The sequence below is a fragment of the Megalopta genalis genome, chromosome 17, assembly GCF_051020955.1.
Source record: "Megalopta genalis isolate 19385.01 chromosome 17, iyMegGena1_principal, whole genome shotgun sequence".
In the NCBI taxonomy this organism is placed as follows: Eukaryota; Metazoa; Arthropoda; class Insecta; order Hymenoptera; family Halictidae; genus Megalopta; species Megalopta genalis.
The window spans coordinates 1,361,601-1,379,124 of record NC_135029.1 but is presented as its reverse complement, the minus strand read 5'-3'; the positions used below and the strand labels follow the sequence as shown (position 1 = coordinate 1,379,124).

The following is a 17,524-nucleotide window of genomic DNA, read 5'->3' as shown; positions in this document are numbered from 1 at the left end:
TTATTCCTGAATAAGCAAAAAATAGAAAGAGATCGGAGATAACTGGAGAGTAATAAATAAATTAGTCATAACAAAACTCACAAAAGTGCCAACGCTAATTAGATACGCAATAATGGATATAGATAGATAGAAACAATTACCAGGTCAGAGATGCTTATAAGTGTCACCCTAAAAGGCCATATTTTATAATCCCAAATAAACAAACTTTACAGCTTACAATACAGAATTACACGATGAATATCAATAAATTGAATGTTTTCCTTGGTTTTTATTAAGTTATTTTTACTGCCCGGATATATTCGAATCTGAACATTTTAGCGACATAAGTTGCGACGCCGACCGTATATATACGGGTCTGCACATTTTGGCCGGTTTTGCACGCCCGTGTTAATACGTTTCTGCGCGTTAAGGGGTTAAAAATCCAATATGATTGTTCGACCAAGAGTAGCGTGTACCTTTGGAAACCGTTAAATTCCGGCTGTGTTTCGCGGAGGACATGCGGCAAAGGTAAGCTGAGAAGATATATCGATGTGCAAACGAACGGTGACCGGATACCCCTTTATCGCGTCCCGTGGAGCTTCCCTAATAATTCACGCTCGCATAGCGCACCCTCGTAGCTGGCGCCTTATGAGTGTTCTCACCTGACAGCGGAGGGTCAAAAGCGGCCCACGGACGTGGATAGCAGGCACAAAAGGCGCAGCGGACTCCGAACAAATGTGTGCCTCTCGGCTATGATCTTTCTCCGAAAGGTTAACGTCGAACGCTAATGGCCGCGGCAAACGAAGATGCACCGCTCCTCTCGAATGAAACTTATTCCATGCTGCAGACGCCGGATGACATTTGCCTTTTCTCCGTGCGGCTTACCCACTTCGGAGCCACCGGCCGTATCCGGACCGCATCTTTAATGAATACTCTTTAACGGGGAACGAAAACACGCCGGACTTTTCTCGGACTAGACGGGAGATCCGCGAGCAAGCCCGGTGAACGATGATCCTCGGATGTAGGTGACGCCGTGTCACCTGATCGAAGGAATACTTAATCCCCGGCTACTTTCGCCCATCTCTCTTGCCGCGCGGGATTCGATACTTTCGAGGGAATTGTCGGCTCTTATTATTATATATCGGAACGAGGATCTTGCTGAACCTCTTTTTATCGACCACGCGAAACCTCCGCGGACGTTTATTTCGGCTGGTACATCCCTATGCATCGCATTTTTGTTTGTTAACGCTGGAGTTACGAATGTTGATTATATAGAGTAAGTCCGAGAGAGTGTAACCACTTTTTGCAAAAAGTATCGTGTTGCTGTGGTTTTTCAGAATTTTATTGTATTAACCAAATTGCAGCAATGTCTAAGTAATTTAACATACATACATATATATATATATATACAGACAATATTTTGCGTCAATTTAAAATATTAGGTCTACCGAAATGTTCTGTCCGATAATGTCATTTTAAGCTTCGTATATACACGTTCGTTTGCGACATATATATACTAGGTTTTAACATAAATTCGTCTCGTTTCCGTCAGTCCAAGATCACAAATATGCTTCGAAACCGTCATGATGGATATTTTTTAACGTTTCTGCGGTATCGCGTATTGTTATACGATGATTATTGTTAATGATGGCCTTGATTCGTGCAGAATCTGTCGTCACAGGGCGTCCAGAACGAAGTGCATCTCTTTCAGGTCTAAATCCATCCTTAAATGTTTTTAACAATTTCCTACGCGTTCATTCGCCAATTGCATCGACGCCGCGCGAAACACGAATTTTTAGCAAAAATTTTAGTAAAAAAATTTGCAGTAAAAAAGCAAAATGTGACGAAAATATTCTTTATCCCCAGGCGTTTGAAAACTTTTATAGACAGTAGAAAAGATCACCGATTGTAATCAGACTTGCGCAAAAATAATCGCCGAAACCTAAACAAGAAAAAAGAGGTAAAACACTTGACGGCGTGAAGTTGCAAATGAATCGACAAAGCATTGTTACGCAATTAAGTAACAAAGCGGGATCAACTTATGTTACAACTTAATATTTCTCAAAAAATGGTATTGACGTTTGCCATAAAATTGCCATCACGCTGACAAAAGGCTATAAGTAACGACAGAAATTATATTGTACAATAAATATTATTAAATGTATGAAAAATTTATTATTTTCTCTCGCTTCACAAACGGACAGAACTTTCCGGTAGACCTAATATACACAACCGTTATCAAACAAAAAACAAAAATACTGTAAGTGGACGATCTCAGCCGCATCACCGAGTTAGAGCATCCACTTACTACAAGCGAGAGCGACCTCGAAATATACCCTTGATTGTAGCTTATAAAAAGTATTATAAGTAAAGACAGTAATTCTTATGTTATTCTTTTCTTCAGCTGTCCACATAAATCGCAAAAATTCTCATGTTGGAGCATCACTCGTGATGGCAACGACTACACCTCACATATTTGAGCCAGTTTTGAGTCATTTTTTGTGGTTTCGAAATAGTCCTCTCTGCATCTCACGCATTCATTTTGGTTCCATTCTTTCAATGACATGCCACTTTCTTGTAAAACTAGATTATCTCTGCTCGAGTCGAATGATTGTTCTAATTGTTTTCTACGTTTCTCTACATTCTTCCCCCTTTCAATTGAAACACTCCCATGTTTCTTTATAGTTCCTTTGTTCTTCCTTGTCTTAACGTTCACTGAACTGTTTATAATGTTTGCAAATTGCCTACCGCGTTTTCTGACCATGACAGTTGCACTTGTTTGTGGAAATACAGGTATTGTCTGGCTAAGCCGAGTGGAATTCTTTGGAAATTAAGCTAATTGCAACTTGGAAAGAAAACAAATTCGCTTCGAGGAAAACCGGATAGAAGAGGGATACAAATTTTATCGTAGGACGGAACAATTAACGTGGTCGAACATTACCCGGATTAGTATGGTCGGTCTATACCAGGATTACGAGAAAGATCGAACGCATTCTTAATATAAAGTAGAAATGAATACAAACGTACTATTGAGGTTATACAGTAATGTTATGCATAATATATCCCTTAAAATTAAAATAGTATAAATGAACTTACTTATCTGTGAATTACTGCTACGACTATAATATTAGTCAAAAAAACTTTCAAATCCACCTAAAGCTTTAAACGCAATTAGCAAGATCAGGGTACAGTTTCGCGATATTTGCAATACGTGATCAAAATCAATTTATTAAAGTATTTTCCGACTTTTAGCACAACGCCATATGGCGTCGTCGTTTCGAGGTATATACACTGGTTGGTCTCTCCCGGACTCTCTAACCCACCTATTTTTATTGAAGCGAGCCAATTTGACTCCTACAGCAAAATTGAAGGTTTTTGCAAAAGTATATAGTTTCGAATCAATTTAAATGAAAGATTTATTATTGAAAACTTCATCGGAAATGTTTTTTACGTTATACAACGAAAAACTTTGTCTTTACTTTCACTTTCAGAATTAGAAATAAATTTGGCTCATTTCTTGGTAGGAGATATATAGCGAAGATTTCCATCTTCACTGCTCGAGAATTCTATTGGCTTCTTTCTCTGTTTCAATTTCGTTATCACTTATTTCTATTAGTTTCTTTGACAAAAGAAAATTTATCTGTTTTCTTCCAGAATAGCAACTCTACATAATTAGATGTAAAACAAATATCAATTGAAATACGTTTTACAAATAAATATCAAAAAGAATATCAGATCTCACACTTCAAAAAATTATTAGTTTACGAAATACTTAAGTACAAATATTGCAAGACTATGCACGAAATTATTCGTCAAAATACTGTCACATTAAAGCGGTCAATATCGACACGACTATTGCTTTGCAATATTTTCTCTCAAGTGTCTCGTAAACAAATAATTTTTTCACGGTCTAATAATGTTTTGCCCTTCATTTGCCCTGTACGCGTCCACTTGCACAAAAATTAATTATATCATCTCGAAGCCCCCTCGAAACCATTTAATTTCTGTGGGAAACATTTTTTATGCGTGTATTGGATTGGCAACTAAGTAACTGCCGATTTCAGTTATAGATGTCTCACACTCCCATTTTGATGATATCCGTAAATGTTGTATTATAAAATTATTATTATTATTATTATTATTATGTTATTTTTTATTATCCGCGAATGTTAGCAGCTGGACAAATTGAATGCAGCGGTCAAGGAAAAGCGACCAGAATTGGTCAATCGTAATGGTGTCATTTTCCAGCAGGACAATGCTAGGCCGCACACGTCTTTGTCCACTCGGCAAAAATTGATGGATATTGCTTGGAAATTGATGTTACTCCCACCATATAGCCCTGATCTCGCCCTTAACTCAGTTTTTGGCCGAAAACGATCAGACTTTCTACGAGCGTGGAATTTTCAAGTTGTCAGAGAGATGGCAAAAGGTCATCGAACAAAATGGAAAATACATTACAGATTAAACTTCGTTCCAAGTAAAAAAAAATTTTAATTTCATTGAACAAATCGGCAATTACTTAGTTGCCAACCCAATATAATTAACTAGTTTATTTTCGCAATAGAATACCCCACTCTTGCATAGTCGCAGTCCAAAGTCAAATTTTGATTCTCCCGATCCTAAAAAGAAACTCTGGAATTCGCGTGGTAGAGAAAATCCGATCCGATCTTGATAAACGAGCGTCAGGATACGTACGAACAAAATTCCTAGCCGGTGTTCGGTGCAGCAATCGACAGCTGGTTTCCCGATCGCGACACGTCCTCCGAAAATCCTTTTCTCGGAGGAAAGGTGAGCTCTACCATCGTAGTGTGGCCATTTCTTGGAAAGCGGTTGCATTAGAAAGTGCATACCCAAGGAGCAAGCGTGCCGATCGCGACCCATATCTTTTGGCCGGTCTCGCCGTGGTCGTGTATCACATGCCTTATGAACTGCGAATGGAATCGTCGGCGAGTATCTCGCCACGGTGCGGCGTCGTCGTTAGGGGAGAGAAACCGAATTTACGAAGGCGCGGGAGAAGAGACGCGCCGCTACCAGAGGAGCCCAGCGGCCTTTGTTCACCGCGGAGGATCGCCGGGAAAAATACACCGGCCAGTTCATAATCTTCGGTGATTTATCGAGGGGATTTCCTCGGGTACGTAACGCTACTTTTACGACTGTATCGGTTTTATATGCCGCGTGCACAACTGGGAACGGTGTCGATGTTTACGAAGCAGCGGTTCGCGAGGAGGCCGCGCGGGATCCGTGAGAGATCGGTACGTGCAAGCGGCGTGGAACGCGATGCACAGGCTCGCTGCAAAGTAAGCGCGAAAAATTGCCGTCTAAATGGCTCCTTAAGACCGATAAAATGTACGCACAGTTGCAATCGCTTCTGCGAGACGGACGGGAGAACCGGAGGCCGGCTCGAGCTGAGCTAAAAAAGGGAGCTGAATTGCTGCAACCGGCGCATAGGTGTTGCTGCTCGTTCGCCGCCAGCTGACAGTTTTCTTGCACTCTGTTTTCTCGGGAAGAGTGTTGCTGTTCCGACCAGTTCTGTTTCCGTCGTTTAATTATTAGGTCGGTACAAATTACAAATGCTTACGTTGCGTTGTTGTTCATCGCATACCGCTCTTACTTTGCGTTGTCAGCGTTATATTTTGCCGACGAGAACTGTTTCAAAATACTGCATTTTTGCCATTTCTTTGGAGTTTTGTACGAGCACGAATTCTGCGGATATTCGTGCGATTTTTTTACAAGCCGAGTTCATTCGTTCGAAAGACCATGAAACTCCTTTAACATTAGATTTACGGAGCACAAAAAACAGCTGTTTTATATTAGTTTATAAAAGTAACAATAAGACATTTATTCTATTTATTCTGATTTTTAACAGTGATTGTAACATTTGTCGTAAGTAACATGTAAATTGAATAAATTTCTCATAAATGTATTTTTACGATATGAATAATCGTAAATTAAAAAATTAGTGACCCGTCATTTTGACGGGTTCCACAAATCCGGTGTTAAAAATGGCATTTATAAATTAAAGATTCCTTGGGAAAAGCGTATCGATGCAAATGGGTCATATTTTGATTAAACGAGCATCTTTCAAAAAAAGATATGTAATTTTTACTATTCATTTAAAAATCCAACATAGAATGCATTTTATTTATCAATTTCTACGAAACATATTGTTTAAATGTTTGTCATAAGCCCAGGTAAAAGGTGGAGAACGTAATTCGTTTATTTTATTGTCATTCCAGCCGATTGCAATTTTTGCTATATTTTTGTAGACATTGTCTAGTAAACTAATTCTTCCAACTACTCAAAACAAATTCGTGTCATTTAGTTCAATTTTTAAGAAGTTACTACGTTTTAAAAGATATTATTATATCAAGTGTTTGTATACGATTTATATAATATTCTGTTTTTTTTTTTTAGATTAAAACCCGGATGTTTAATTAGTAAGACTACAAATGAATCCCTGTTAGTCATAGTTATGCACATTTACAACGAGCTATGACTCAAATTTTCATATTAGAACACGGTTAATCTCGTAACCAAATCTATTTGTGTTGCAACACAAATTTTCTAGGAAAATTTCTATATAATGTATAACTTATATTATTTTGTGTACATCTGTCATTTTATATCATATTTTTCTGTACATCACATTAAAATCCGTCTAAGTCATGATTTATTCAGTCTAAATTGTATGAATCAGCCTAAGTCATGATTTATTGTTTTTATAATCTTGTAATTAAAATAAAAGATGTGACAAAATCTACTGTTCTATCTGTAAGAATCTGAAATTCCTTTCTTTTCTCATTAACCCTCGTCATTTTGCAATTGTTGGATACACGATAATGACGCAAACGCAGAGATTGTGACTACATTTATTCAAAGAAATCTATTCGTTTCGAGGGCAGGAATTAGTTCGTGCATTTAATATATCTGTTATAACATGTATGTACATATATTCCCCTTAACCCGAGAAAGATAACCTACGTCGCAGAGGCGCCTGCGAAGACTGTTGATTTTTGTTAATTTTTCATAGAGGTCTAGTGATTTAAGTTTAAAATTACTTAAAATATAAAAAAATATAATATAAATGCATTTTATTTTTACAATAATGCCAAACCTTTAAAATGACTAGATTCACTTAAATAAATATCCATTGTTAGTATAAAATTGACGCCTTAGAAAAGCATGCGCCTCTGAAGCGTATGGTTATCTTTTACGTACGTTGTCATATGGTTATCTTTCTAGGGTTAAACAAAGAGGAAATTTTCCCATCATTGTCTACGTATAAATCAACAACGAAATCATAACTATTGAAATGTCTATATAGTTTTAAGTATTTGTTACATGCATGCTTTGATTCTAGTTTTATTATATCTTGCGGTATGACCCTCGGAGGAGGGGGGGGGGGGGTCGTACACTTATAGGTCGGCTCACCGATGCGACGTTCGAGCCGGAAACGACGCTGCCAGGGCAATAAATGCACAGGGTAAGGATAATCACTTGCATGTGTTTATCCTGTGTCTCTGGCAACTTTAGAAAGAAAAACTACGCTGCCTAGTCAGTCGAACGACAGCCTTCGCAAGAGTAATTGCATTTACTCGGTTGTCTCCTTATCCTATTCTTTCACATTTTCTACTCACCTTGTTTCTGTTAACTAAATAAAATACTGTTTTGCTCTAAAATAACAGCTTGAGTTCCTTGCTTATGCATAAGCACCGATACCCAACAATAACTTTTAATAAAAGTGAATTTATTCCGACAAATGAAACAAGGTCTGAAAATTAAGATGTCAAATTCGTGTGAGATGGTTTTATTATAAAACTTGGTTTACATTTTAAATATCAATCGGTGAATGTAAAAGAATGTACAGGGAGAATGTAGCACAAGATGTGAGAGACTCTGGCGTAAGAATGAAAAGGCAGGGTTGAAAAAAAAATGGTTGAACGTAGATTATTGATTGTTTGCTATATTGCTGTTTGCGCATACAACGAATCATGTTGCACTTTCTTCATGAAATATTTATGGTAGAAACATACTAATGTCGCGTCGCGTGAAATCACGCGAAATGGCGTGACATTCGAAGAGTCTGAACCAGCACATATTTTTATTGCTTCAAATCTGTTAGAAGCAGATCAGGATCGCGTCACATGATTTCACGTGATTTCACGCGACGTGACACTGATCCATTTCTAACAGATTTGAAATCATAAAAATACGTATGCTCGCACTCTCCGACTATCACATGATTTCACGTGATTCCACGTGACGTAACATTACTATGTTTCTATCATTATTGTCATAAAAGAAAATGTTGTTTAGTTTCCCCTATTGCAAATTCAATAAAATCTTCTTGGTGGCAAATAGACTGCGGATCTTATGCATTTATTACAAAAATGAGTAGATCGAGTACAAAACGTTAAAAGCATGTAATTTATTCGAAAATACTATTACATTATTCGTAACTCAATAAAATAAGTAAATAAAGAAAGGTAATTTGCAATTAGTCCAGACAATTTCTATTTTGTATAAAAATTCGCAGTCTAGTGACAGAAGAGAAACAATTTTTACCACATTGTAGCTAAAAGTGAAGCCCCTTGCCAGTTCAGCCCGAGATAGTCACAAGCTCACGCATAATCGTATACCTTAAAAGAAATTGTATGAATTGAGCCGTTTATTTTGAAAGTGGCATAAGTCACTTTGTTTTTAAGTCGATATATTTAAGGGTTTGCGTTTTAACACGTTTCAAAATATGGATACTAACTTTCGAGAAGATTCACTTGTATTTGTTATCTCAGGATACTGATATCTTTCTCGGTATAAATAATTTCGTATAAACATTAAAAAATCACCACTTTTCATTACGGTAAAGTGACTTAAGCCACTTTCGAAATAAATAGTTTAGAAAAATGACTGACATATATTAATTTTGTCCGACGTATTTTACCGAAGTGATGTTTTGAGAGGACAGTGATTTACTAAAATTGTTGAATAAATTACATATATAATAATAATTTATACCATGAACATATTTAATATAAAGGTTTGATTTAAGTATTTTTTATTTTAATATTCATAAAATACAAAAATAATTAGTACATTTTGAAACATAAGTATAAGTAATTTATATGAAAATACATCGGTTCAATTGAATTTTCGTCATCAATAGGAGTGATTAAGTCCTCGGAAATCGTGTTTTGTTTCAAATTTTTAAAATAACTGTGGTATGTTGGGAGTATATAATTAAGCAAGTCCATCATGTCTTTGTATTTTGCTGAAAAAACAGGACGAGATCCAGCGTATAACTGATCCATTTCTATTTGTGAATAACGCCTAGGTCTTCCTCTTTTTGGTGACAAATCAAATTTGCTGGCGGGTCTGGAGGTAGCCGCCACATCACTATAATATAATTTACAAAACTGCACTATTCTTTCGCACTTATAAAAATAAGTCCAGTGTGATCACAACTTTTTTAAAAATACTAAAAATAATTCAAAACAATACTTCACACACACTTATCACGCGTTTCTATTTCTTTTACACTAAGCCTCGCAATTAATTTCCCGAGTACAGCGACTTAGGCCACTTTCAAAATAAACATGTTTGTTATATCGTTAATTAGCAAAACTTCTCTCGAACAAATCTCAATAATTCTCAACTTATTGATTGCAAATTTTTTTAAAATGAAAATATACCGTTCAATACCATTAACTCGATTTTGTTGAAAAAGTGACTTATGCCACTTTCAAAATAAACGGCTCAATTGTATTGCACGTATTTACGAGTAGCTTTATCATTTTTATAAATAAAAAGAGTGCATTCACTACTTGAATCCACTTTTACATCGGCATAACAACCGAATTTGCGAAAGAAACCAGATAGAGATATTTTTTGAACCGATTTCGTGAAATTTGCGAAACTGGCAACGGATTAAAACGCAACGATAATTCGGTACATTTGACTTCAGAGTTAAACAGAGCCATGAAAGGTTAATCGAAGCATAGACCCGTAAATCGAGTCGACGCTGTAGATGTTATTTCCCGGCGTATCGCCAGGGAACAATGTCGAACAAAGCGTGTCGGATCCACGGTTCGCTCGCGACCGAACGTGACATGTCAATATCGGATTCGCGTCGGTGGATTGCATTAGAGGAACGGCTATGATTTCTCGTGATCAGGTTGCGGGATTAGTAATTGCAAGCATGGACATCGATCGCGACCGAATGTTTCTATTTCCCTGCGGGAGGGTCCGATCGCTGTTTGCGTACGGAGTCGGGCGATTTGTCAGGAGCTGCGTGAAAGGCTTAGGTAGACCCCTGCTGATAACAGTTCGGTGGAAACGTTTCTACCGATAGCAAACTCTGAAAAGCGAGCAAACGTTTGGTCCGGTTCTGTCGCGTTTTCAGCCTCGATTCCCACGATTCCCAGCTTGACCATTTAGAGAGAGTTATGCACCGGGCGGCAACAGTTCTCGACAGAGTGCCAGATCTCCCTCTCCATTCGGCCAATTACCGTATGCCACCTTCTATCCTTCGGCCATCCGAAATAGCACCTCGACGTTTATCTCGCAACGCCTAAATACAGCCTTCCGGGTGTTGCCCGGCGAAACTACTGGATTTATATTAAAGCTACTAATAGCACGACCTCCGCAATTATCGTCGCGGCTCTCGAGCGGCGGCCGGGTGACCGGCACTATCGCAGCCGCCGCGTTTACAACGATCACGAAGCCGTATATTTCCCTTCGCTCCTATCACTTTCATTGTGATCCGAGAGATACCTCGAGCGAGCTGTTAGCCTATATATCGAAAAGTAAAAGCTGCTGGGGATTGGAGGCGATATCTCGCGAGCCTGGCGAACAGAGGTTGATTTCGATTTGACGTGATTTCTGTAAGATGTCTATCATGTTTCTTATGCGAAATTTGAGACAGCCGCGTGCAGAGGGTGTAGGCTTTTCGAATCGTTTAGGTTGATCTTGAGACTTTTCTTGCAATTGTTTGTTTGCTATCGATGTATCTATATCAGAAATTTGATTAACCCCTTAATGCACAATTTAAAAAAAAACCGACCAAAAAAAATCAATTTTTTTATCTAAGAAAATACATATTTGGACCTTAATTTCAATAAATATGTAAAAAAAATGCAAAAATTACTAAAAATTCAATAAAAATAGTGGATAAATAATTATAGTGAATATTGAATCGCATTGCAGATCGAATTTTGTACCCATCGTACTGTTTTTCAATTACCAGTTACTATTTTGAAGGGGAAGGAGGAGACGAAAAAAAAAACTGAAAAATATTTAATTTTACCTAAATTTGTAATAATATAATAATAATATTTATTAGCTGAAAAATATATAATAAACTAAAACTATTCAAAATTTTCTTTTGTATGGTAAATTTCAAAACAAGGTGCAGCACATAGCCCAACATTCCTTATTTCAACATTAGAAAACATACCTTTTATACACTAAAAATCCAATTTACTCTCTATAAAAATACACCATAAAACAAAAACGTTTTTATATGTTGACACTAATAATATTTGTAAAAAATAAAAAACAATTGTCTTTGAAGAAATTCACTTTGATAACGTCTACTTTACTTCACGACTTGCTCACGAATAATACACTAAATGTTCATAAGTGCCATCCTAAAAGTGCATATTTTATTCCTGAATAAGCAAAAAATAGAAAGAGATCGGAGATAACTGGAGAGTAATAAATAAATTAGTCATAACAAAACTCACAAAAGTGCCAACGCTAATTAGATACGCAATAATGGATATAGATAGATAGAAACAATTACCAGGTCAGAGATGCTTATAAGTGTCACCCTAAAAGGCCATATTTTATAATCCCAAATAAACAAACTTTACAGCTTACAATACAGAATTACACGATGAATATCAATAAATTGAATATTTTCCTTGGTTTTTATTAAGTTATTTTTACTGCCCGGATATATTCGAATCTGAACATTTTAGCGACATAAGTTGCGACGCCGACCGTATATATACGGGTCTGCACATTTTGGCCGGTTTTGCACGCCCGTGTTAATACGTTTCTGCGCGTTAAGGGGTTAATAACTACTATACAGGGTGTCCCAGATTTTAATGTTCAAACTTTGTCAGTATATTCTATTGCACAAAGTAAGAAAAAAAAAGTTATGTAAACATAGGTCATATAGAGCTTTATTAAGAAGTTATAACAAAAATTCAGAATAGGAATAGTAATCAACTAAAAAAGAAATAAAAAATAAAAAAAAATCTTCGATCGATGTCAATCATGTATTGTCAATAACGGTTATTAATACTTTTCAAAATGTATTAATAAACACAGCTTACATAAACACACGGCATGTGCTGATCTATTCAAACCAATGCTTCACTATTCTAATGCAATTACTATTCCTATATTCTAAATTTTTGTTATAACTTCTTAATAAAGCTCTATATGACCTATGTTTACATAACATTTTTTTCTTACTTTGTGCCATAGAATACACTAACAAAGTTTGAACATTAAAACCTGAGACACCCTGTCTAATAACCTGAGAAAATAATCCCAAGCACGAGGAGGTAAAAGCGACGACCAAAATTTTTGCATATATTTTAATGTTTAATTTTAATGTTGTTAAGAAATCGTGACGGTCTCGAGTGGGTTGGAATTATAGCGTCGTAAGTCGCATTGTTGACAATTTTGACTTACGTCTTAAAATGTGATCTATACATTCCAAAATGTCAAAAAAGAAACAGTAAAAGAAATCTACTACAAATTAACTTTTCAAATTCTTACGTTTTAATGTGTTAATTAACTCTAAAGTATCTAACCATAAATTTGGTCAGCAAACAATAACACTCCTTGTTTCTCACAATAAAAATCACAATAAAATATTAAGTTATAAGAATAATAATCCTTCATGTATTTTTTCATGTATTATTTCACCATCTTCATGTATTATTTTCCTAATTATTTAATTAAAGAACTTACGTCGATTATTTCTGTAATAAGTCAGGACAATCGGAATCTAATCAACCAGGAAAAGCATTTCCAAATTAATATACAATTACGAATTTTCATAGATAAGTTTTATTACAATTATGAATCCTAACAACCGTTGATTTTTCTTTCATAGAAAAATCAACCGTTGATTTTTCTTTCAACACAAATTTGCTTTTAGCAAATAGCTAATAAGCTTTTATTCGTATATTAAATGTCAACTGAAACGAAAAGATGTCTAGGTGAAATTCCAAACAACGAAGATATTAAAAGAAGCTAAGCACATTCCTACATTCTCCTCGATCGATTGAAATCATCAAAAGAAGAAACAGACTTTTATTCGAATTTCGTCTCTTACAATTGTGTCAGATAATTTTGACTTTGCACGAAGGTCCGCATTCTAGTTACAAAGAAATATTTTACTGCAACATTGAAAACGCCACGAACGTACGCTCAGATTATACATTAACAACGTAAAAAACTTTCGAAGCATTTGAAGAATCGAGTGGTGGAAATAATATTGCTGACGTCATCGAATCGGTGAAACCGTTCAAGGAAAATTGAAGACGCCGAACGGGAGGATGAGCTCGCAGGATTATAAATAGACAAGTGGAAAGGATGAGAATCAAGTGGCAAAATGTCACCCGTAGCCACGAAGTGACGCGCGTTACTTCGAAGTTGCTCGAAGACTAACTCTCGAAAACAAGATCTCCGATAGTGGGCGAAGGGATTATAGTCATCTGGAAGAGTAACGGGAAGGAAGAACAGGACAGAATGGAGCGAAAATCGGGCAGAAAGTTTTCGAGTTAAGGGGCAATGACGCGATTACTATCCTCTTAGTTTTCTTAAGGAACGGCGATAGCAGAGGAAGCGGAGACAAACATGCTTTCCTCGCATAAGGATCCTGATTTACGAGGATAGCTCTTTCCTGAAATATGATCTGATATTTAATGTCATTTCCCCTCTGCTCACTGTCTGCGCAAAATATTGATGCATTTATTTTTAATCCCATAAAATTTCTTAGAACCACGAACAATTTTCTGCATCCGTCAGAAATAAATTTGCTACGGAATTACTGCGAAGAACTTGAAGACTCGAAGATTTTTGATGAAGATATAACTGTACATATCATACAGCATCGTTTATAATTTTATTTATCAATTTCCTGAACATATTCTTTAACACGTTCGCTACCAGCGTTACACATTCTTGACGACCACGATTTTGTATTTCACGCGAAGTACGCGAAATTAATTTTCTGAGTACAATTGCTTAAAATTGTAATACACAGCATGACATTTTTGTAGACAATTTATAGCTTTATTTTGACGAAATTTTTATCAGCTTTTATAAAAGTATGCGATGTATGCATTTAATACGATAAATACAATGAATATAAATATGTACGCTAGTGACGCTAGTAGGGAACATGTTAAATTGGTTCTTCTATACATTAGTTTTTCTATAGATCTTAACGAAACATGTACAATTTTTAATTAATCGTCGGAAACTAGATAGTCGAATAACAACATTTATACTCTGTGTCCAAATGGGTCCCGAACCAACTAACACCACTCAATCTTTACAATCATTGAAACGGTTCGCAAGCAAATAATTTATCTCGAGACAGCCTAATTCATCATCGAAGAAATTAATAGTGAATATGTACCAACCCTGGTTTGGAAAATGAGTAGATCGAATACAAAACAAGAAAAACATCATTAAAAACACATTAACGACACATCAAACAGCTCATTAAAATGGTTGCGAAACAAAATGCATATCTTCTACGTATTTTCTGTATATAGAAATTGATGCGGACAATTTGTATCTTCCATAAAAATCTGCGGTCTACTCATTAGTTTAGTGCGTTTACTAATTGCCGATTTCAGTTATAGATATCTCTCACTCCCATTTTTATGATATCCGTAAATGTTATATTATAAAAGACTACGGTACTTTATAAGAAATAAAAATTATTTTCATCAATTGCAACAAACATGGAAATTTCTTTCTTTAATTAAAACGATGCATTTAACGAAAACAATACATAATACAATGGAAAATAATATATGCCCCTACATTCTTGTAACATATTCATCGTTTTAAATTTCGCCTACTCCTTTTGGTATAAATGCATCACATTCATTCAACTTCGTCATTAACTTGAAATAAGACAATCAGAATAATAATTAGATCGCGAATCTTTATACAAATTATCAATTTTCTTCGTCAATTGTCAGAAGCTGAAGCCACACAGAAAATTCATTCGTTTTTCAATAAGTGAGTCGAAAATAATATAGCTATTGTTGTAGTATTACTTGTAGTATTGTATTGGGTTGTCAACTAAGTAATTGCCGTAAATATCCGTAAATGTTATATTATAAAATTATTATTATTACGTTATTTTGTATTATCCGTGAATGTTAGCAACTGGACAAATTGAATGCAGCGGTCAAGGAAAAGCGACCGGAATTGGTCAATCGTAAAGGTGTCATTTTCCACCAGAACAATGCTAGACCGCACACGTCTTTGTCCACTCGGCAAAAATTGATGGATATTGCTTGGGAATTGATGTTACATCCACCATATAGCTCTGATCTCGCGCCATCGGATTACCACTTATTTCGATCCCTGGACAACTCCCTCCGTGGTAAAACTTTTAATGATGATGACGCTGTAAAATCTCACTTAACTCAGTTTTTGGCCGACAAGGATCGGACTTTCTACGAGCGTGGAATTTTCAAGTTGTCAGAGAGATGGCAAAAGGTCATCGAACAAAATGGAAAATACGTTATAGATCAAACTTCATTCCAAGTAAAAAAGAATTTTTTATTTCATTGAACAAATCGACAGTTACTTAGTTGCCAACCCAATAAATCGAAGAATAATTAATTAATGTTGACAACTACGAAAGAGAAATGATTAGCTACACCAGCATTGCGATAGAATCGCAAAACAGATTAAACTTCATTCCAAGTAAAAAAAAATCGGCAATTACTTAGTTGCCAACCCAATAGTTATCGATAACGTAAATCAAATGAAATCTACTCACCAGCTTTGGAGGCGACACCCCGAAGGTACGAACACAGACATAACAAGCACCAGATCCATGCGGTCGTTTTTCCTGCCTAGAACACGAATACAGTATGATTAAAATATATCGCTTAAAATCGGGTATGATGTGTGGGAGCGCCGTATATTATAGGATACATCGATTAATTACTAATTTGCTTAAATTACATCATGCCTGAATAGCTTGTAACTACATGATTATCCAAAATAGACTACAGGAAGATTTTTTTAAATAAAAAAAAAACTATTTCAAATTGTATTGTTTTTTTTAAATTTAATTATCAAGTATCATCTATGACAATTATGTGTGAAAGATGACATCTGTCAAATGATCACCATATATTTGCTCGTTTAATTCACCAATTTCATTTCTAATGTTGTTTCTTAGATCATGAATTGTTACTGATTTGTTAGCATAAACTGTGCTTTTCAAATAGTCCCAAAGAAAAAAGTCCAGTGGGGTCTAATTACGTGAACGAGGTTGTCAATTCACATCACCATTTCTTAAAATTAATCGACCATTGAATTTTGATCGCAATAAAGTGATGTTTTCAGGCGTTGTGTGTGTGACCTAACTCCGTCTTCTTGAAAATAAACATTGCTTATTGTTCCATTTTAATTTCAATCATAAATAATCGATAATCATTTCATTATAACGTGTACCATTCACTTTAACTGTACCTTCATTCTTGTTTTTGAAAAAGAATGGACCGATTACGCCTTTCGACCAAAATCCACACCAAACTAACTTTCTTTGGATAAAATGATTTTTCTTGAATGGTTCTTAGATTTTCATCTCCCCATATGCGACAATTATGCTTATTGACGTGTTCATCCAATGTGAAATGAGCTTCATCGCTACAGATGATATTGCGTGAAAACAATGCATCGATTGAACGATGTTCCAACAACCAATCAGCGAAATTTCTGCATTGCAAATTGTCACTTTCTCTCAATTCTTGCGTAAATTGAATTTTGTAAGCATGCAAATGCTAATCTTTATGCAAAATTCGCCGCAAACATCTTGAAAATTCTTGAAAACGAGGTAGAATTGACGTTGATGATTCATTAGCAACACTTTCACGAACGGCAGCAATGTTTTCATTCGAACGAGCTGTTTTTGGTCTGCCAGACTTTGGTTTATCATGAACAGATCTTTGTTTTATCAAATTTTTTAACCAAATTTCGCATTGTTTACTCAGATAAACGATTATGTATGCCGAAAAAAATACGTAATTTACGGCGGATATTTTTTATTGAACACTGATTTTTAAAATAAATTTGAATAATTCCAATAAGCTCTTTAACCGTATACGACTCCATCGTTAAAATTGTCTATCATTGTAGATTAGTATAAAAAGAAAGTGACAAGAAACGAGCATGGCGTTTGACAGATATTGTCACTCAACATCCTAAAGGTACTTTTGGATAACCCTGTAGCTAGAATAACATTATTGCACGGGCATTTAACAATTAC

General features: G+C 35.7%; 1 protein-coding gene across 1 annotated transcript in view; it reads right to left on the bottom strand.

The window, feature by feature from the left end:
* Positions 1–17,524, bottom strand: part of Cad99C (cadherin 99C) — a 381,342-nt gene that overhangs the window by 115,532 nt on the left and 248,286 nt on the right. Inside the window, exon 2 of the mRNA XM_076527266.1 lies at positions 16,028–16,103. Coding sequence (XP_076383381.1) covers positions 16,028–16,103 — 76 coding nt within the window. The remainder of the gene's footprint in view (positions 1–16,027; positions 16,104–17,524) is intronic.